General features: G+C 38.2%; 1 protein-coding gene across 1 annotated transcript in view; it reads right to left on the bottom strand.

Moving 5' to 3' along the window:
- The window catches only part of furinb (furin (paired basic amino acid cleaving enzyme) b), a 98,087-nt gene that overhangs the window by 38,743 nt on the left and 36,955 nt on the right, over window positions 1-22,389 (bottom strand). The window contains exons 3-6 of the mRNA XM_086163224.1: window positions 13,888-13,986; window positions 7,278-7,373; window positions 5,618-5,746; window positions 4,618-4,694 (exon numbers count right to left, since the gene is read on the bottom strand). Coding sequence (XP_086019350.1) covers window positions 4,618-4,694; window positions 5,618-5,746; window positions 7,278-7,373; window positions 13,888-13,986 — 401 coding nt within the window. The remainder of the gene's footprint in view (window positions 1-4,617; window positions 4,695-5,617; window positions 5,747-7,277; window positions 7,374-13,887; window positions 13,987-22,389) is intronic.

The raw sequence follows: 22,389 nt of genomic DNA, 5'->3' as shown, positions 1-22,389 counted from the left end.
GGAATGAATATGCAAATGACATAATGGACGGTATCAAGTACCTAAGGATCCTCACAGCACAGAAACAAGAAACGGTCAAATATTAATGAAACATCTTACTGAGAAATCAACATATTTTTTTTACATTTACATAAAAGGACTTAGTATTACCTTCATAAAATGACTAGCAAATGCATTTCCACAGATGCAGTGACTGTTCAAGCCTTTGATTGGGTCAATAAATCCTTATCAATCATTCCTGACTGATATGACAGTGTGAGCAGCCTGGCCTGTATACATATCTGCCAGCAGTGTCAAACTGGCAGACGAACAGGCACAGACAGAGAGCAAGTAAAGTGGGTGGAGGCGGGGGAGGGGTGATTGTAGGAGGGATGGGTTGGTTGGTCAAAACACACATCAGTATAAAGAGAGATGGAGAGAAGAAGATAAGAGCAGAACTGCTCATTGACCAGTCAGCTCAGTCTTCGTGAACCCACTGCGAGGGTGAAAATTGGTGCTTTGGTCTGCCTCAAAACAATTTTTACCTTCTGTTTGGCTGCAATACAAAAAAAGAAAAGAGTCGTGACAGCAGAAACCTCGGCAAGGATTATGTGCAATCTCCTCAAATCAATAATGGAAACACATTTTTAGATAAATACACACCACACCTACCAAACAGTTCAGTAATTACTAAAGGATCAATTCCTATAAATAAAAACATTAACAACAGTCCATGAACTATATAAACTATGCTCTTCTCGACAGATAGACAGATAGATAGATAGACAGATAGATAGATAGATAACTGAGGTGGCCTTCCCTTTAAAAAAATGACTCTTATGGATTTGCTTTCCATGAGATTCTGAAGAATATATATCAGTGGGTTTTGCAAGGACATCCAAAAAGTTATTTCTGAGGTCAGGCATCGATGTTGAATATATGAAGGCCTGGCATTAAACCTGTGTTTAATTTAACCCCAAAGCAGATCCCATGTCTTAATGGACCTCCGTGTGTTTACTGAGGGAAAACAGTCATAGTGGAATGAAAAGGGCCATCCTATATCCTAAAGATGGATATCAACATTGTTCAAAACGTTTATTTTCGAACCTCAGATGAACTAAGGACCAAAGGACCACCCTGAAAAACAGCCCAACTCCATGTCACGGCTCCACCAAACTTTGCAGCCAGACATGCTCATATGGCACCCACCGGGCCTAATGCAGATCATGTCCTTTAGACCAACTGATTAAGGAACAAGATTGGACATTTCTGGGTGAGATCTATCCATCCATCACTAAGTCTTTAGGTTGGCAACTAAGAGATAGCATGAGGCTACTTGGCCTCATGCCAGGTAGCCTCATGTTTGGAAACCATATCAGCTGTCCTCCTGCAGAGATGTTATTTCCAAATGTTCTCTGTGGCAGTTGAGAAAAAAAGAAATCAGAGTTCACATATCTACCACATTTGAAGTTACATTTTGTTTTATTACTTTTTGATATCCTCTATGTTCAAATCCTTTTATTTCACCTTTCAACAGTACAGTGACAGCCGGGGTCAAAAACAGGTGAATGAAGCAAAACTGTCAAAACTACTAAAAAATACCATTCTCAGGTTTACAGAGGAGATTGTAAATCGTCGGCATTAGAAAAAGTTGAGTATATTATAAGTATGCATACAATATTGACAATTCTTAATAATCTGAGGATTTATCAATGGCACGAAAGAAGTTTTCTATAATATGGCTGATAGAGGATATCTTCAACGGCACTGGCATCGGTTCCTTTAATAAAACAAGAGTCAGCGCTAGTGAAACCTTGGAACGAAAGAGAAAAAGCTAAAAATTTTATTGACATCCAAGTATTTGCACTTGTCAATTCACATCAGTCGGGGTGTAAATTTGACATTACACTCCTCCACTTTATCAGATGGCCTACTCCTTCTGGCAGCCAGAATGACAGAACTTTGGCACTGGGGACTCAGGCGTGGGGGTTCTTGAGGTGAGCTGACCACCATTTTCTAGATGGAACAAGCTTGCAAATTATAAATATATTTCTGATAATATTCCAGCAAATTGTACTGTGCAGTTTTGGCTTATGAAACGGCCAGGAGGTCCCCTAACAGTAGTCTGATATAAATACGGCAATTTCAAATTAAGTTCTCTTTTTGAAACATTTAGTCTTTACTGAAATGGTTTATAATATTTCCCCAACTTTGCTGAGATCAATATGTCCGACTCAAAGGTATGGTCTAAATTCCTTTCACCCCACTTAAAATTTGACGATGGGGAAACCATAAAGATGACTGTTTTAACTAAAATAATCTCTTATTGATTTCTGTAAAACCTATATTCAATTGTAAATATTTTTTTCTATTTGACAGAAAAGGAGAGCCCATTTTTATTATCATTATAATCCCAAGATAAAAGACATTATGATGTTAAAGGAAATTACCTCTTTGATTAAATTTTAATATGCACTATAGAATAATGGATATATATCTTTCTGACTCATACAGTTCACATACAGAACAATAGGAATAATTCATTTCCATATTTAATTTCAAAACAGCTCACTGATTACATGGATCGTAAGTTATGGATCTAATGCCTGTCTTCCAGAGACAACATCAGCAAAGATGAAAACAGATCAATAAACTGAGCAAATAGAGTAGAATGGATCATGACTTATTCTACATTTTTGTCAAACTTGTGTAAAGAAAATCCAGACTTTCTTTTCACAGACCCTTCTGAGCCAATGCCTACCTGACATACCTTAACCACCTCAGACATAAAACCAGATTGGGAAAAGTGAACGTCTGATACCATTGAACCATCTGTTTTGATGCCAGGTCTCCCAAGTCAACCCAGCTGTTCAATATTCTTTTCTTTTCCTCTGTGTTTACCATTCTATTTTTTGTGGTGTTTTACATTATGATAGGTTTCAATGATTTTAATGAAATCTATGAGCCTACATTTACACATAATTTGACACACAGACTTGGGACCCAAGGTGAAAGCAATCCTGGCAATTGCCCTTTGCCCATCACCTGTCAATACTACACTATAATTGAGCAGACGTACGGAGGAGCAAAAGAATTAGCCTTCTTAGCATATCTTCTGCAAGATGTCAGTTCACCCTTTTTCCACTTCAACAATATCTGACAGAACTGCCAACTCATGAATACAGCACCTGTGTGATTTTGAAAATCAGGCTAATATTGCATTTGTTTCAATGAGCTTGGCATTATACATATTAGAAAAAAATTAAAACTTCTGACATCCAAACAAAAGCCTATTCTTTGTTTTCACTTCACTCAGATACACTGATCCAATCCTAGACAATTGCATTCACATTTTAACTAACAAAGGGAGCATGTGAGAGAAATTCTCCAGTCCAAATTTCAAGTATGTGTATGTGTGAGCATTTACATATTTCAGTGTTAATTGCTCAGTTGGGGAGTTGATGAGAAGAAAATGCATCCATGTATTGGACGGAATCCCCTCCAGGACTGTTTTGTTCCATCAGCAGGACAGAGTGGATCTGCTTTACACTGACAGGAAGGGCTATGGTCGCTCTGCATGGGTGCTTGAGCTGTCAGCAAGGACAAGCAACAAGGCCTGAGCTCAGAAACTTGCTGATGCTAGCTTCTTTAAAGACAAATAGCATGCCGCGATCATGTATCAGAGGGTGACAAAATACAAAATTAAACACAGCTACAGTAGCACTAAAGTAGAAATATATAAATTATGCTTTCTTTTATGATAACAGCTGAATTCAGAACCTATGAGAAGAGACAATTCTACTCTCACACAATACTCTCTAAAGCTTCATAAAAATGTTTTAAAGCCTATTAAATTTCCCCACTGACCAAGTGAAAGTCGATAGCACCACAATCATGTGAAAGGAAATATAAAAGCAACAAGCACAAAAAAGGTTGTGGCGCTGCTGTAAGAAAAAGGGAGAGATTTGAGACAAATGCTGCTGCACATTACAGAAGCAGGATGCAGTTTCTCATCTGCTCCAGCGGGAATGGGACAAAGGAAGAAGACCATAGCATTTGGACAAATAGGGAAAGGACGGACATGAGGGTTTAAAGATTAACCCTTGCTGAAGCTTTCGTGTTCCACCACTAAACTGGGGCAAACATGTTCAGATGTGAAGAACTGGAAGAGAAGAATATGAATCACTGAGGGCAAGTAACCGTTGCCTGTTTTAGCAACAAATAAGTGCCTAAGCTGCTGTGAGGCTATATTTACTGGGCCTTGAAGTGCCAGCAGCTTGGTTTGTATATTTTGAGACTTTGCTATGTGACTGCACCACTAGTTTTAAGCTTTATAAATTGGTTTCTGAATGTAAATGCTGTAGCCAAAAGCACCAGGCCGAAAGCTGTGAGGAGCACTGTGGTTTCTCAACATTGTCAATTGACATATAGCGAAGTAGTGTGGGGTCAATATAACACCAGCTATGAGAGGATCTGATTATAGGGTAAGAAGAAAATCCAGGTCCAATTTATTTGTCAGTTTGGGGCTGCGGTGTGTAGCACTTGATAAGAATTCTACATTGAAGTGTTACTTCAAGCAGTGAATATCAGGTCCTTATAAAAGTACTTAACAGACTACTGTGTTTGCGACAAAATTACCTGTTATCATTGCGCTGGGTGTATCGTGGCTGTGGGTCAGCATCCCCATCATTAACGTCATAACTAGCTTCGGGGTCCTAAAAGATGTAAAAGGGCAGAGCACCAATATTGGAATTTGACAATCTGACATTTTCCCAGAGCTAAAAACAATACCCAACTGTAAATTAATGATGTGGGTGAGTTATAGATTTTTTAGCAATTACAATTTTTCACATGAACTAAAGGTTTGACAAAGGGACTCAAATGTTTGTTCCCCACCTTATTTCAGTTCGGACAGGTCATCCTTACAGTTTGCAAATAGTTATAAAATTAGGTAAATGAAAAGTACAGTATTGGGGTACAAGCACTGTATGTTCAAATTCAATCATGTATGTGTCTACAGTTAAAGCTCAGCACTGAAGAATTCAATACAGTCTTCCATGATCCCATGACCTTTGCAGAGACAGAAAACATAGCACCATTGTAAAAAACAACTGCCCAAGTGAGGAAAATAGATGAGGATAAAAAGATCAGGCCTTCTATCAATCTGACATCTGGGCAAATCCCCCCTGGCATGGTGGGTAATTCATCTCTGAATGGGGGCGATCTTGTTTTCAATTAATATACATGTACATAAATTTTATTAGAAAGCATTTTTCGCTTTTTAGACCCCATGCTTTTGTTGATATTTTTGTAAAGTCTTAATGCCTTTTCAATACAGCCAAGGGCGCATTACAATATAGGCTTACAATTAAAATATGCCTTATTCAATGTATACGTACTTACCATCATATTGGCTGTCATGACTGTCTTGACAATAAACACAAATCACTGCATTGTGAGAAATTGTTAATCCTTCTGACAGATGGATTCTAACAACCAGTTTCCCAAAATAGTGTTAATCCCCCTTGGAAAAATTCATGCAAACACTCCAGTAAAAAAAACAAAAAAAAAAACCCACTTAAAACTAATAATGAAATGATTATTAACTAATGATGGATAGAATTTCTTGTTAACTTACATAGTTGCTGATGAGGTCAGGATGGTCTTTTTCAATTCCATCATCCAGTATTGTCACCACTATGCCTTTTCCTGTGTAGCCCTGAGCCCAGGCCACTTTGGTATTCAGATCCTGATGGGTTGGTGTCGACTAGAGGAGACATAAGAAACCTCATCAGCTATCAATCTACAAGGACTGACACTTCTTGTCAAAACAACAACTTGTCCACACAGCTACATTCATCAGAAAAATAATTTTACGCACTACAAAACGTTACATTATTAATTTTTCGTTATATTAAGAGCAAAACTGGAACTGATCAGAGCACATAATAGAGGACTGCGAAAAAGTCACATCCATTTAAGGTTTGTCACCCTGACATGTCATAAGTCTTGGAGCTACAGTGTCAGAAAAGAACATACAATATTTTGCCATGGAAAAAAATTGAAGCAAGTCTATTATTTTGTGAAAGAAATAACAGCCTGCTTTGAATGTAGGAGAAGAAAATTGAGTAAGACGAGATAGGGATAGAGGGTGTTATTACAATTATTAATTTCAAGATTACAAAAGGGTACAACTTGAAGGAAAAAGTTGAAAGAAATGGGGAAAAAAATAGTTCTCTCTAGGGCACAATTTGAGCCAATGCACTTCTGTCTCTTAAGTAACTTCTTTGAGATCCAACTGGTCCAGCTCCACATCAACATATTAAATAAGCCACATAAAATTGTAAAACCAAGAAAACATTTGCTATATATGCTTAATGCTCGACCTTCTCTATTTCTTTCAATCAGAGCTGAAAAAATTTTTACCCCTCAGATGACTGGAGGCCTGATACTGAAGTAGAAGATACTGGCAGAGATGGTTTTTGCAACTTCCATTCACTCATGATTTGTGTAGGAGATCAATTTTGTCATTAATCCATTGCAAATACAGCTTTAAATGATTAACAGGATAAAAATGATTAGGACAAACTGAACAGTTATGTAGAGGGAAATGTGGATAAAAAACACCGAGTCCAGGCAATTTGGTATGTATGATGTCAAAGGAGATGCCATTTGTCTCTCTGTGTCTAGTAACATTTAATTTAAATTCATTTCAGCACCCTGAGTTGCAGCCTATTTTAGCTAAAGATATTAGGTCTGTGAGGTAAAGCCAGGATCCAAAGATCCAGCAGACAGGATAAAGAGTTTTATATTTTCTGATCAGGGCAACAGAAAGAAAAATATCAGCATCTGTGTTAATGATTTGATGAATGTCCATATCTTTCACAAGCAGAGCTGAAAGTCTTAAGCTCTTTAATTCTCTGCCTGAGACAGGCTGAATAAGGAGAGGTTCAGGTTTTAATAAAAAATGACTATATTGCAGAACCTAAAAAGGGATAAAAGTAACTGAAAAAAAAAAATAGACAGGGATTGACTTTTTGTGAATGGAAACAGGAATTTATCTTCATCTCCAAAATTCAAAATGGCGTAAGGAATCAAAAATGTGTCTACTATTGTAGTCTCTTGAAGATCTTATTTTCTGCACCATAATTTCCTTTTTAAAAAATTGTCCATCTTTGAAATTAATTCTCAAATGAATCATTTTTGAAAAATAAGGAAAAATCAAAATGTTATAATTTTTTACAGAAGGACACAGTGAAAGACTAAAAAGGTATTAAAGATAAGAGACGGTGACACACCAGGTACCACTGTTTGGGGAAATCGGGGTCTGTCGGCTCTTCATAGACATCCCTTCTCCTCCGTCTCTTCACCACCTGCTGCTCCGCCCACAGGACCTGCAGTGCATGCATAACAAATGTGCACGCACAGTCATAGGAAGAAAATCCATAGTGTTTGGTGTTGTTGTCATTTCCTAAAATACAATTGTGAAACCACAAGTGTTCTCCAATCATGAATGACTGCAAAATGCCACAAAGTATTTGTGGAAAAATGCGGCCCCAGATATGTTCAAAAGGTAATGACTAGACACACAGGCAGAGTCGAAAAGCAAATCTCATTTATTTGATTCCAGAGATGCAGAGGAAGTGGCTACTGTAGCATGTGCCAGAGTGACTCCTTTGAAGTTGTAGAGACTTGTGGGTGATGCCGAGCTCGGCAGGGGAGGGTAAATGCTATTATCCCATATATAACACAAACTTTATAGTTAGTTTTTGTGGTGAAAATATTTGCAAGCAAATGTGCTAGATAGTTTCATAATATGCAAGCATTTAATGTCCAGTCACAAGGCTGAGTAACTCACCCTTTCCTGTTCAGATTTCATGCATATATTGATTTGTTGCTATAAACAGTGTTTCAAGCCATTGGATGTGGCTGCTCATAATGATCACACAAACACTATTTGATTCTGCTCTGAATATTTTAGTGCTACATAAAAACTGGATGATAAAAAAAAGAATACCTCATCCATTTCAGCTTTTATTTTATCTTGTCGCACCTTAGTGAGCAGGGAAGGACTGCAGCAAAGTGACTGCCAATGAGAGCAGGGGCATTAACAGTAACTTACAACATCTCACTGAGCATCCCTGTTCCGACATGCCTAGTTGTAGTTTCTGTGAAATGATGGATCCTGTCCAAAACTTTGACAATAAACACGGGCATCTTTATCATGTCCAAACAACAACACAAAATCATTTGAGATGGAGAACCTATGAACCATGATGTAGTTCCCTGAATTTCTGATTGAGAATTCTTTCATAATTTTTCAATCTCCTTTTAATACGTAAATGCAGACAACATCTGGTTTAGTAGCCAGCAGGTTTGCAAATACGATCAGAAAACCTTTGGCTTCGCTTGGACACACCAATGCAAAACACAACCTAAATTTTCATTCCTTAACTTATGAGGGAGAACTGTAATATAATATTACTGCCACATCTTATGATGGATCTTACTTTTGGTCTCCAAGCTTACACAAATGTTCCCATCACATGATTACAACTTGATTTTAATTGAGTAAATAGGAGGCAAGCCTGTGTCTGATAAAGACCTCTATTCCTGTTTTAATATACATAATGCAAGTTTTTTTTGGGGGGGGGGGTGATATGAATAACTTCTTCGATTGCCATTTCATGGGGCGTTCAATCACATTTATATTTAAAAGCTATTAAACTTATACTGTGGCAAAAGTAACATGCATGACTGAATTGCAAGTGCAGTAGACACAGATATTCACTCTCGCGTACTGAGCCAGATGCTTTTTGTTTCCATATATGTCATAGAAATGCATCTTTATAATAACTGGTTCTTGCATCCCAAACACACAGAAAATCATCTTGCATTTTGTAAGTGTATCTCGACAGACCATTGAAAGAGAGTGTTCTCTTTTCTGGAAATTTCCTTGCGCTGTTATAATTTTTTTTTTTTTTCACTTTTTAGTCCTCCTCAATGCTTCCAAATACTACAGCCTCACAAACCGTGTTGTTGAAATGTAAATCCATATCTTTCTGAACACCAAGTGATTGATGAGGGACCACTTTGGACTAATTAGAAATAACCATGAAATCTAACACAAAGTCAGAAATGACAGCTCCAGGATGAAACAATGATCAGCCATGAAGGAGGTCTCTATGGGTTCAGTCTGTAATCCGTATTTGGAAAGCAGTATTTGTTCCAGGGCTTGCTCCATGTCTTTAGGGCTCCTCTATCTGATAAATGAGATAAGCCAGTCATGCCTTTACTGCACAGATACTAGTGGAAAATAGTGAATGCTGTGATTCACATTTATTCATAACATTTAGGCAGATTATAGGTTTTGCCTTAGTCTATTATACTTAAATCTTACCAAACACTTACTTTTTCCTGATTTTATAATTTGAGCACACACACACGCACACACGCACACACACACACACACACACACACACACACACACACACACACACACACACACACACACACACACACACACACACACACACACACACACACACACACACACACACACACACACACACACACACACACACACACAGAAACACCAATATCTAAATTAAGTATATGACCCCATGCACAGTCAAAACAAAAAAACAATTGAAACATTTTTACCAGACATTGCTACATGTCTGGATGCACACAGTACAACTGTGTATTACATGAATTCCTTCATTATCTGTGCCACTACTCCTGCACTCAGGATTGTAGGGTTGCTGAAGTCTATCCCAGCTGCATTTGGGCATTAGGGTGAGAAGTGGGGTTCACCCTGAATCAAGTTGAGTGTAGGACCACATAAAGAGACATACAATCATTCACATATTAGAGCATTTCGGACCTCCATCAAACCTACTGCATGTTTTTTGGGCTGTGGGAGGAAACCAGAGAACCCAGAAGAAACCCAAGCAGACATAGGAAGTACACATAAATTCCAATCAGACAGGGCCCTGCCAGAATCAAACCAGGGACCTTCTGGCTATGAGCTGGATGTGGTAAACACCATTATACCACTTATCACATTTTACATCAAAAGCTACAAAACATAATCCCACTAACACAATGACTGATACTGTGTCCAGCCCCGCTCTTTGACAAACTACATATTTTCCCTGTATTAGTCTATGATCTCTATGAAAAGTGAAGTTAAATGTATCCTAAGGTATGCACAGGGTTTCTATCCCTGGTGGATGTTTTTTATAGGACCAAGCAAGAGATACAGCAATGATGGATAACAGAGAAATTTGAAAAAAATAGAGAAATCAGTGAGCATGCAAGACAACGGGAGATAGGGGAAGGAAGATGCATGCAGGGAAAAGACCCTCCAAAACACAGTATGAAATAAGCTGCTTTCTACTGTAGTTGTGTTCAGCCCCCACAAAACAAATCAATTCCTTTCCTCATAGAGAAGAGTGTGCCATGCAGAGAGGAGATGACAAACAACCTTTGCGAGCATAATGGTAAAAGCTTATACAGCTGCCAATGTCATCTTACCACTGTCTGATTATTCAAAGGGGATGGTAATAAGCTGCATGTTAGCATCACAGTGCTAAGGAAAAGAGACAATGGAAATATTGTAAGAGAGAGCAGGCAGATAAACCAAAAAAAAAAGGAAAATGGTGAGTGCAAACCTAAACATAGCTGATCTAAAAACACCCTTTTCTTTCATTGTCTGCTATATCTATTTAGAGCAGGTGAAACAACCATTTCTTTGTTTCTGATTCAGGGATCAGACGGCCTCAGATACATGTAAATATGCAAGATCACGTCCGTAAACATCAGCCCACTCTTGTATGCTGTCATGTTTTTTTGGCTGTGGTCACTCCTTGCCTGAGGGTTGGTCTGTTGCTCTGTGTGTGGGTTGGTGGGAATCCTAAAGACAAACTGTTTCCAAAGCCAGAAAAAATGTCCTGAATAGCATGGAGTTCAAGTGTGGTGCTAACTTAAACTGCGGACCCTTTGACTGAGGCAACCTATCTGATTGAGTCTTTTAGAATCAGAATGTCTCTATATTAGATAAAGTTGCATAACTCTGGCCTAAGTGTTAGGGCGCCTGCTTATCTAGTTTGGGACAACTGTGATTGTCTGCTTGCATTTTATCGTTAACATACGAAACTATAGCGTTTACTGAACATATCTGGAGGAAGAGAATTCCATCCCAGTGTGTCTTTTACCTTGTTAGAATGACATTATGCAATTATTGTATTTGTCAGATTGTCTTCTCATCCAATTTGACAAATGCATCCATTCTGTTGGCTCATCCAGAGAAATTTTTTGTTTATACACAAGCTCTATCGATGGAAGCAAACAAAAGCTGCTTGGACCAAACCATACAACATGGCTCCAACCAATCACTAACGGTTTGAGGTCTTGCATCGCTTCTGTTAGCTTGCCCTCTCCCGCATTTTTACAGAGCTACAACACAATGACAATAAAATGCAGACTATATAGGAGATCTAACCTTGTCAGCTTTAAATGAAAATAATTTTCCTTGCCAAGGCAGATCTCACATTCTTTCCACAGGAATACATAAATGTCCATTTTATTGTGTGAATTTATTGTGATGTAAATTTTAGCCTTTCAGCTGCATCACCCTGGGCTACAATGTCCCGCTGCTGAATGGTCTGATGGCTCAATTTTTCTGTCTCTCACTTCAGCTATCAACCATCATTAAATTCTACTCAGCGTAAATTACCACAACACGGTCTTTGTCACTGCCCATCCTGTTTGTTGTTCAGGGTCTCCGGCAAATCTCAAAGGCATTTGATTGCTATAATTCTCTTTTAGCCACAAGCCAGACACCTCTGAGCGCCCCTGTGCTCCTAGAGACTCTTTAATGTCCATTTAGCCTGACCGCTAACACCAATGGCCTAGGTGAATGCCACCATCTCAATAATGGGGTTTTGGGGACCTGCCACTTGTCAGACAATATCAGGTTGCTCCTCAGCAACTCAGATTTGGGCTCTGCCTGCTTTGTTACAGATGGTACAAATCACTTCATTCTTTGTAACTGCCACATTTTAAGCACTATTCAGGTACCCCTTAATGTGCTTTTAGACAGCTGCAAATACTGCTGCCTGCAGTGTTCCAAATAGCCTGTTGTTGAGTAGGGTTGAGGATTTTTCTTGGCTGCTGCCATTGCAACAAGTAATTAACGCTCGCTAAGAGCCTTATTCGGAGATGATTTTTAATAAGCAAAACAAAAACTAAATAGCTGTGCTTGTTGATGGCACTGTAAAAAATAAATACAGCACTAAAGTTATTTATGGCAAATGTAAAAAGGGCCATGTCATTTAACTGAGAAACACATGGTCCCCTTTGTCAGTGGCACTACATCCAGTCACATGTATGGTTATTATTTCGATCATAAAAGGTTCTGAGTTCTTTACTACTGTGACTTTGTTGACACCCTTTTACAAAAAGATGCCAGGCATTTTGTTTTGCAGGGCTAAAAGCATCAAACATTCCACTTCAAAACTAACAACAGAAAAAAAAAATGTGTCGTGGGAAAAAAAACGTCTCATCCACTGATCTGCTTTATTTTTATGTGTTTTCTACACAGATTTCTTGAAAACATTACATTCTATTTATACACCGTTAGTCTGTTGAAATATACCCCACTGTGCTGCTTTGATCTGAATTTAATTAAAATAGTTTTACTACCTCGATGGAACAAAAAAGCAGCTAAGCCAAGATCACTGGCTTGAAAGTCGTAGTAATGTTTCTGGAATTAAAATGTTGTGTTTTTTTGTGTTGTACAGTCAAATTTCTCACCAGCAATCACAAATCTAAACTTGATAGACTTAATTTTCTTCTGTTGGTCATGGGTTGATTCACTTGAAAATTTGATAATACATCACAGAAAACAGACACTCCTCATTGAGCGTGTTATATTAGCACATTTACATAGGTGCCTCATGAGACAGCATTGTAACACTCTATAAACCTCCGATTTCATTCAAATTCTTGTGTATCAACATTTTAAATTACCTCTTGTAGCTGAACTCCAGTATGACATAGTTTAATTGTAAATTTCTCAATTTTGTGACTGCCTTTTGTGGATGCAGCTGTAATAAGGATGTTTCATAACATTCACAAATTTAACAATCTAGGAATGTATAAAATGTATGAAATTTGAGTTCTGCATATTAAGAAGTTTCAATAAGTCAGATATTAAATTTATAATTTGAGAGAATGCAAAATTTTTAAACGCACAAAAAAGGGCAAGTGCTATGCATTAAAAGCTTTAGAATGCTTTTGCTGGCCTTTTCCATTCATAATTCAGGCTGACACTTTCAATGCCACCTTCAGGGATTTTTTTTTAACCCATAAAAGGATTGCTAGAGGTACTGTAACACTATTCTTCAGAAAACACACTATCATTTTGCTTATGAAAGAATCCCTTCTCTGATGCAGGTGTTTCTGTTCAGTAGATTTTAAACAATTAAAGTTTGACAGGCATAAATTGGTGGGCTGGCTACATGCAAATTCCAAAACAGATGTCTAAATAAAGATGGCATTTAGGTGCGGAAAATGTCTTTGCTATTAAACGTGAGACTGATTAATAAAGCTTTATAATCCTTGTTAACATTTAGGTATAATGAAATTATCCTGGAAGGGAAGAGAGTAAAGCAAGGCAAACCGAGGACACGCTTTTAGCTCGAAACATTTTCAATAATGTAGGGAACTTTGGGTAGGTCAGGAGGACAGATGGAAGAGTAGTGTGGTGTGCAAAAAAAAAAAAGGTTTGAAGTGTACTCCTTGAGGTTGTAAAATACAATCTCTTAGATTGTCATCCAGTCTTTGGGTGTTCTTGGTGAAACATACTGAAAAGACTTGTTTGAAGACTGACAATGGTCTTACCCGTGGTTCTTCTTCCAGTTTGATGTGGATTCCCCTGTGACCAGTGGGAGCCCTCTTCTCCACCGTATGATGCCTGAAGTGATAGTAATTTCCAAAAACCTACACAATACAAGGACAGAGACAATGAGTTTACGCATAGCAACAGTAAAGTGGACAGATTTTGAAGCACAGTCATATGCATGAGTGCAGATATGTGGATTTAGATTTAAAAAATGCCTGGAAACTTCCATTTAAATATCACAGTCTGGCATTTTATTTCAATTTCTAAAGATAAATGACTACTGCTTGTGTGAAACTATTGAAAACAGCAATGGCAACCCTAATTCAATGTTGGCATATCCACACAAGCAACAGACTCATAAAACTGTATATTTGAAATTGGTTCAGAAAAACTTCAGCCCCCTGTTTGAATCTCAGAAACAACCAAGAAAGAGATCACAGAGAGAAGCCCCAAACAGACCACCAGAAAGAGACTGTTCTTCAAAAACTATCAGGAGCATCTTGTAGAACTGCTGTTGCTTAACAGCAATAAAGAGACAATTCTCATACTGCTTTTACAATTTTCATTGCCATGTTTTTTTTTTTCTTTTTAATGAAAGGAGTTTTTAGAGGACAAGTAAATGAATGACAGCTATCAAAAAAAGACCGAACCTCATAAGAAACCTGTCAGCTTCAGGAGATACCTTGAGCAACCTGTGCCTCTACTAATAATGGTCAAGTAGAGCAAAACCAAATCACACAGAAATAAAAAAAAAAATGGTTCAAGCTGCACAAAGTCAACCTCAGGATAAGGAAAAGAAAGACAAGAAGTGGCTCAGACACTCTAGGCATGGGTATTCACAGGCGAGCAGTCTTCATTTGAGGAAGAGGCAGAGCAATCTGTACAGTAGTGCCACTGGGGACTGGCTCACCTTCACAAGCCCAGTGGAGCAGAAGAAGAGGGGGGGTGGCAGTGAAGAATGACGAAGGCAAGGAAGTGGGGGAGGGAGAAACAGGGTTTGACAGTCTGACTGGTCAGGATGGATGTGTGTGTGTGTGTGTGTGTGTGTGTGTGTGTGTGTGTGTGTGGAGGGGGGGGGGGCAGCAGATGCAGAGGGATGGAAGGCTCTCCTGGGGCTACTGGCTGATTCTGCAGGCTGGCTGTCTAAAGCAGACGAACCCCTTGTCTGGCAGCACTAAAAGAAAGCTGACTGCCCAGCAATGTCCAAATTGACTTTGTTATTTCTAATTAAGTATTTTGCAACACATTCTTTGATTATTTCCACATAACCATGTATCGGGCATGTATTACTTTATGACTTTCAATAACGGAGTTCTTTCAGCTTATCCAACTGATCCTAGATAAGCTTGATTTTAGTAATCTGGTAAGGTGATTCACAGGCTTGGGTGTCAATTGATTTATTCCTATTCATGCCGGCCACATTTGAAAATGTCTAATTAAAAGATTATTTTGGGTAAAATAAAAAAGACAAAACTGGACTGACACTTGTGAACTAGTTTAGCAATTCAAGTCATTCTGCCTTGTTCATTCACAAGCCTCAGTCCCCACATGTCTTTCAATGACAAGTATTACAATTCGCCAGTTTATCTGAAATGCAGAATTTCCCATCTGCTCCTGCCTCCATCTGACACATACATGGGTACATGAGATATTTTTTCATCATCAAAGATCTAGACATTTAGACATGTGAAAAGTAATGCTCAGTATGAAAATAGAGGAATTGAATTTGTCACCTTGCCTTCCCCTTTTTCACCTTTACAAAAATATAAAAACCAAATTTAGTTCCGTCCATGTATTCAATAACAAAATCATCATTTTCTACAGTTATTTTCCAGCAACTGATGACTTGAACACAAAGGGATTACTTATTATGAAGCTAAGAAAATTTTAGCATCCCTAAACTATTATGGACTTAGAAAGAAGACAAGAATAGATATTGAGTGAAAGTTCAACTGCTGAGTTCATTCAAAGTTTTAATTACTTTAAGTTGTTCTGTATACAGCTTCCATTGGAGGGAATTGAGGTCCCTTCTTCAACAGTTAAGAGGATGAGTATAATATATTTATTACTGAAAGCAGCACTGTATTGCACTGTTCATTAATTACAGACAAATTAAAATCCCTGTAAAAAAAGAGGGTTAATTTAAGAGAAAAATGTGGTGGAAATGTGCTTGCCCTGTACCAAACACAGATAACAGCTGTGAACTAATTTGTCAAAACAGGAGGAATTGGAAATTGGAATGTGTTTCATTTCAGTCATCCGTGTTATTATAATGTTGTTATTATGTGAAAAAGGGAAAAACTTAAAACGGCAGTTCAATTCAAGGGTTGTCCTTGCCCAGTTGCTGCATCTCAATGTGGTTTACAAAGCATTTATGAATAAAAAAGTGAAACAGCTAGTGTCGTAACAATCATTTCCTGTCCAATAATAAAACACACTTGATGCCCTCTTCATTTTTTTGTTTTTTTGGATAGATCTATTTTTGCCTAATGTGGGCAGGTTTTTTTCCTCAGTTAATCCAAAAGGTTAGATTGTGTGGGAAATTAGTCTAAGACCACTTTTCGGAGTACCCCAAAACCTCCCCCCAAAACTGTATAAGATTCTTGGTCCCTTGTTTAAAATCCCTACAAGGCAACCTTGATATGGTCAAAGCCATTTTAATGGTATTTCCTTCTTTACAGATAAGGCAAAGGAAAAAAAAACAAACAACATACACTGCACTGAGGTGCAAAATTACAATAAAAACAGACATAGGACCAATGTTCCCATTCAGCTCTGCGCGTGCACATTGCATCGTGCTAACATGGTCTGTGCAGAGAAAATCTGCACCGCGTACAAAAAAAAAAAATCCAACCTAAATTGAAAATAAAACACACTACTAGTTATTCTGTACAGTTTTGCAGTGTGGCTTAGACAGTGACAGGTGACTGGTCAGCCAATGACATGATGCAGTTTTCACATGTATTCACAAAGCTAATCAATGTCATTGATATGTGCCACCACCTGTGTTTTTGTCTGCAAATGATGCTAAGTGCTGCGAGTGTTAATCCTTCACAATAATGACAAAACAAATGGGCAGTGATACATCCAGTCACGGAGCCAAAGCAAACTGTTCTTTTAGTATAAAATGGCTGTCAGAGAATGTACAAAATGGAGAAAAAAAATGTGGAAGCGGGTAGGATTTTTTGCTTTTCGAGTGAGAAAGGTCTGCTCTGCAAAACATGTTGCGAAGCCAAAGTAGCTAGCGACATTTCTGAGAAAAAAGTGTGGACAGAATGGAAACTGGACTTCCTTAAGCGTCACATTCAGCATAAAAGTAATTTGAGCGCGGTTGCAATTATAAGAAGATGCAAGATGGAAATGGGGGTCGGTATGTTATTGGGGGCGAGCACCAAAGACCGAGAGAAGAGGAAGGGGCTGTCACTCGTAAAAAATCAAACGCCGAGACAGCTAAAGTTCTCATCGACAATATTCTTCTAGTCATCAAAATTAATGCATCAATGCTTTCGGTTTAACAAATTTACGATCACATGGCACAGTATGTGAGTGTACCAGAAAGCTGGTGAAGCAAAAATTATACCTTTGAATTTGTGAATGACGTGCAGTGTTAAAAATGCACCTTGGCATACCCTGATAGCAGATGAGAGCAGAGACATAACAGTGCACAAAATACTAGTCATGGATATTAAATTCAGGGAGGAAAATAACATCAATCATAAAATTGTGTGCAGATTGTGAAAGAGGCTTTAGTTTAATGAATCATATCAAAATAGCATCCGAAAATCATCCTGAAGTGGCACATTTGGTCCAGCTGATTGGAGGAGCAGGACTCTCACCCAGTGCACAGCAGAACTCTCTCCCAGACCACAGTAGGAGCTTCACACACTGACATACAAAATCACACTCATAATTACAAGTCAGAGTTTTATAATAAAAATGCTCAGCGTGTTTTCAAAATTGGTCTTTATAGGTGGCTCAGTTCAGTTGGCAGTTCATGTGAAGCCATAGTTAAAATTAATATTTATACTTCAAATGGTGTTAACATACTACCCAAGTCAGGAACATAATTTTTGTCTTTCATTGTAAGTGGGCTTTATCACTTAATTAAAGGCATTCTATTGAAAATTACTCCTGTAATTTCATTCTTTTAATAAACCATGTATGAATGAATGTGACACTGGTGTGACCGCAGTGTGCATATTTGATGTTGTTCACAGTAGTCCAAGGGACCACTCAAGGAGTTTGTGTGTTTGCTCAGGTACATGGAAAACTAGAGGGAACATTGCATAGGACAACAGGACATGAAACAAAACTACCACTTCACTAGTGTCCCTATACAGCAAATGCTCAGACAACAGTTTGAAGCCCTTCCTCAGCTCTCACTGTCAGGTGGGACAGAAAATAAAAGATGGGAGGCCACTTGCCAAAGAATGATCTGAGATTGCAATAAATATTTCAAACAGTTTACTAGCTCGACACCCATAACATACATTTGTGATGACATGTAAGGCAGAGTGCAGACAATGACACACGTTGCTGACAGGTGCCTTGCTGCGAGTGCTGCCATGATGAGTAGGCTTGACTTGCATGACACTTTGTTGTCTTTACATGACTGTAACGGATGGATGTCTACAGTCATGAATTTTGCAACCTGGTCTCTCGTCAAACTGCTCTGATTTGCACACAGAACTTGAACAATAATGTTTGGAGAATTTCATTTTGCTTAAGAAATACAATTAGTTTGTGTGGGTATGTGTGCTTATGTGTGTCAATGGTCGGGTCGGTGAAGCTCATATTTCGCTTCAGAACACAAGTTTCAGGTATCCTTGATTTCACTTAACTTTTAAAGTGTTTGTAGAAGCCTATTAATTTCGAGGGTTAGAGGGACAAGGTTTAACAGCGAAGGACAGACACAGAGTATTATGCAGAAAGCAAGATCTTTTAGAACACAGCAGACCATAAGTGGAGGCATTCTTGGTGTATTAGACAGTTCTGAGTTGCCTCTAAAGGTTCTAGAAATTAGACAGTTGGCAACTGATTGTGTCCTGCAATAACAATGAAGGCTATTCTGATTCTGACCTTACTGGCAACCCATCTTGTACAATATGCCATGGTCACACAATAGGAAATGGCCTCAGAGTGATGCAAGATTGAGGTGTGATGAGAGATGTGACCCAAGAAATTAATGAGTCCCACTTCAGCATTGATTGCATCGGGGCAGAAAGCTAATCTGTGCTGCACTTCAATGGCTTTTCTCTGGGACAAATCTATTTCAGAGTGTGCTGATGTCCTCACTTATACCTAGCATCTGTGGGTCCTGGGAAATTGAGCTAGGGATGGTAATGTCGGTGTGGCTTCTCATGAGTGCGGCTGAGTCATGGTGCTCCAGAGTCCGAATTGAAATGAATCATAATGTATGTTTATAAGTGTGTCAGCCCTAATAATTGAGAGCAAAGAGGGTCATTAGTCACCTTGCCACGTTGCTGTGACTTTTTTCCCCAAAGGAACAATGCTCTTTAGACTCAGATGTTGCCAGGAGGCACTATCTTATGAGTTACCGGTTGTGCTGCTATCCCCCATATTCGTCATGACTAAGTTGTATTAACAGATTTACTGTCAAACTGCAATATTGAATTTTAGCAAGGATTAGACAAAAAAACTACACGTTCAGTTTTCATTGAAGGTGGGCTAGCGTACAGCCCAAGGCGGAACCCATTAAAAACTGATGCTGACTGCATCAAGAGGTGGACAAATCAAACGCTAAATGAAAAAAAGGTACAAAGCATCCCTCAAAGAGCCAGATGTCTAACCTGTTCATTGCAAATTCAAGCCACAACAACTCAGCTGATATCCAGTATTAATGAAGCTAAAAATTATTACATTTTTACAATTGCACAGTGTAGCCTCACCAAGTGTTGTGGTATCAAGCCATATTCCTACAAAATATTCAATGTCCAGTTCTGGACATTGAATATCCCACAGTGTAAGATAATTGTAAGATACAGTGTAAGATAATTGTGTTTGCGTAGGTTCTCAGTCATCCAGGTCACCTCTCAACCAAGAGGCTACTTCAGTTCGAATGGACTGTGGGGGGGCTTCCTTATTTTACTACCAGGGTTGGTAATTATGTAATATACACATGGTAATTGTTATATAAACGTTTATCTACCAAGAAGAATGTTTAAAAGTGAAATGTTCTTTGTTCAAAGGCAAAAAGAGAATTATGTCCAGCGGTTTCTCACTGGCAAAACCCATTTCTGCATATTATGAATGTAAAGAGCCACTACAGTCTTCATAAACACATTACTAGGGGTCCATTTGCAAGTAGGGCAAGTAAAAAAGTAGTAAGATACCATATTCCTATTGCCAACAATAGGAATATGGCAAGCATTAAAAAGGTGTGACTCATAATATGCAAATATGCAACAATATGCAATAATATGCAAAACAATCACCAGCAACAGAACTTAAAGTGAAGTAGGGCAATGTGAAGTCAGAACTTGATTATATTTCCTCAATTGCCATTCTGTAGAAACAGTTGAATAACCGCAACAAATAATGCAAAATTTGCGAACAAGTATTATTTTTGATCCTACTCAGATTCCTGATCCCTCAACAAAGAAAAAAAGTAGAAAGTAATGGAATGCATGACAACAAGATGTGAAGTTTTTGTTTGATATTTCTCCCTAGTTGAATAAACACTTGGGATTCTTGTACTTGTTGATATAGTCAATATAGTTTAATTCAACCTCATTTGATGTGCCTTTTGTACATGTGTCTTGTAACTTGATGTATACTCTTGAGAGGGAATATTGTCATTACGTTATACCTTATGTACTCGTTCCCTACAGTATAGTTTGTATTCGAAGAGTATCTTTGAGTTAATTAGTGAAGTTTTACTATGACTAAGAGAGACCAGTAACTACCAAGAGTTTCCAGTCTGGGAGTACTCTGGTGCAGTCAGCATGACGATTAATACTTAATAATTTCTGGTAGGAGCGGACCCTTTGTTTCAGCCATAATCACATAAGGATAAGTTTTCTGAACTAAGTTATGTCCAAATTGGGATAAGTTGATGTAAATCTCATGAACTTCAACCTTATGATTTTTGGAACTTTTCAGTAAAAAGGTCAGACAGGAGAGTCTGTTGGAAATCAACTATTACTGACTTTACATCATTTTTCAAAAGATATCTGTTAGTCCATTTTTGTGGGGATCAAAGAGGGATTGACTAGTTGTACTGTTTTTTCACCAATTCTGTAGAACATAAACCCCATTACACTTTTTTTTTTCTTTTGATCTATATAGAAAGCCTGCTAAAATATTTTCAAAACAGAAATTGCTTGCTATAGAGTGTTCCTTATCAGAGGTCATGCTAACATTATACTGCTACATGCTGCAGAGGAATTTGAGCTATTCACTGATATTATCAGTCACAGGTTGTTAGACCTCAAGGTGACAGAGTAATGTCACGGTTTGTCTCCCATATCAGAAATTCTTCTCTTTCCGTTCCTTATCCCCACCATAGTGAACGCCTCAGTCTAAAGCCACATTCAGCCACAGGTGTTGAGTCATTTTAGCCGGAGGGGATTGGCTGCAGATCAGTGATGCCAGGAGAGACAAATTCTGGATTTTAATGTAGTGTTGTTTCAAAATTCAGTTCATGTGCACTGCATTGTTTAAATAAATCTTCAATGTGACGAAACAATTTAAAGAGTTTATATTTTCTTGTCAATCTAATCAAACTTGTGAGAGCAAAATGATGCACCACACTTGCAAAAAATGTCCCTGAAATGTATTTACCACTGGACATACAATGTTTGTCTTCGTAATAGGTGGAATGAAAAAATACACATTGAAATCTAGTTTTTCTTATCAGTGAACAGAAATCGGCTAGTGAGACAAAAAAGAATTTTAGTATTCAAATTAGGCATAGTGTAGAGCAATATTAAAACACATGCAATGGTACATCATCTAACAAAATGCAGCTGAATTGGGGGCCTATTAGCTAAAGAGTCACACACTGCTGAAGGACTCTGGGAACGAACGCACAGTGATTAATTTACAGCCTGATGAATATAGTATAATGTTATGACCGACTACGTCTTTATTAGAGTCAGAGACAACAAAGGCATGAGGCTCAAATTTAACGCCAACAACACCCAGGCGTACAATGACCAGTGAATCATTGGTTAAGCAGGGTCTCACATTCATTGGATAACAAATCAAAGAGTGGGAGTTGCCTTTGTCATTGTCCCTACTCAATAATGTGTTTTGTGTGTGTGTGTGTGTGTGTGTGTGTGTGTGTGTGTGTACACACCCTACAGTACAGTTTGGGACACATCCATGGTGCACGTGATTTGATTTTATGCATATAGGCTGAAACAGTGTTTGTCACCATAAACTCCCCTGGTAGATTTAAAAAAAACAAACAGCCTACATCAGCGACCTGTGCTGATGGGGTCACTGCACTTAATCCAACTTTCTTGGCTTCAGAAAAA

Source organism: Fistularia commersonii, chromosome 17 (genome assembly GCF_037954325.1).
Source record: "Fistularia commersonii isolate RoL2024-O1a breed Wild chromosome 17, RoL_Fcom_v1.0, whole genome shotgun sequence".
NCBI classification, from domain to species: Eukaryota; Metazoa; Chordata; class Actinopteri; order Syngnathiformes; family Fistulariidae; genus Fistularia; species Fistularia commersonii.
Note: the sequence above shows the minus strand (reverse complement) of the source record. Positions and strands in the feature narration are given on the sequence as shown.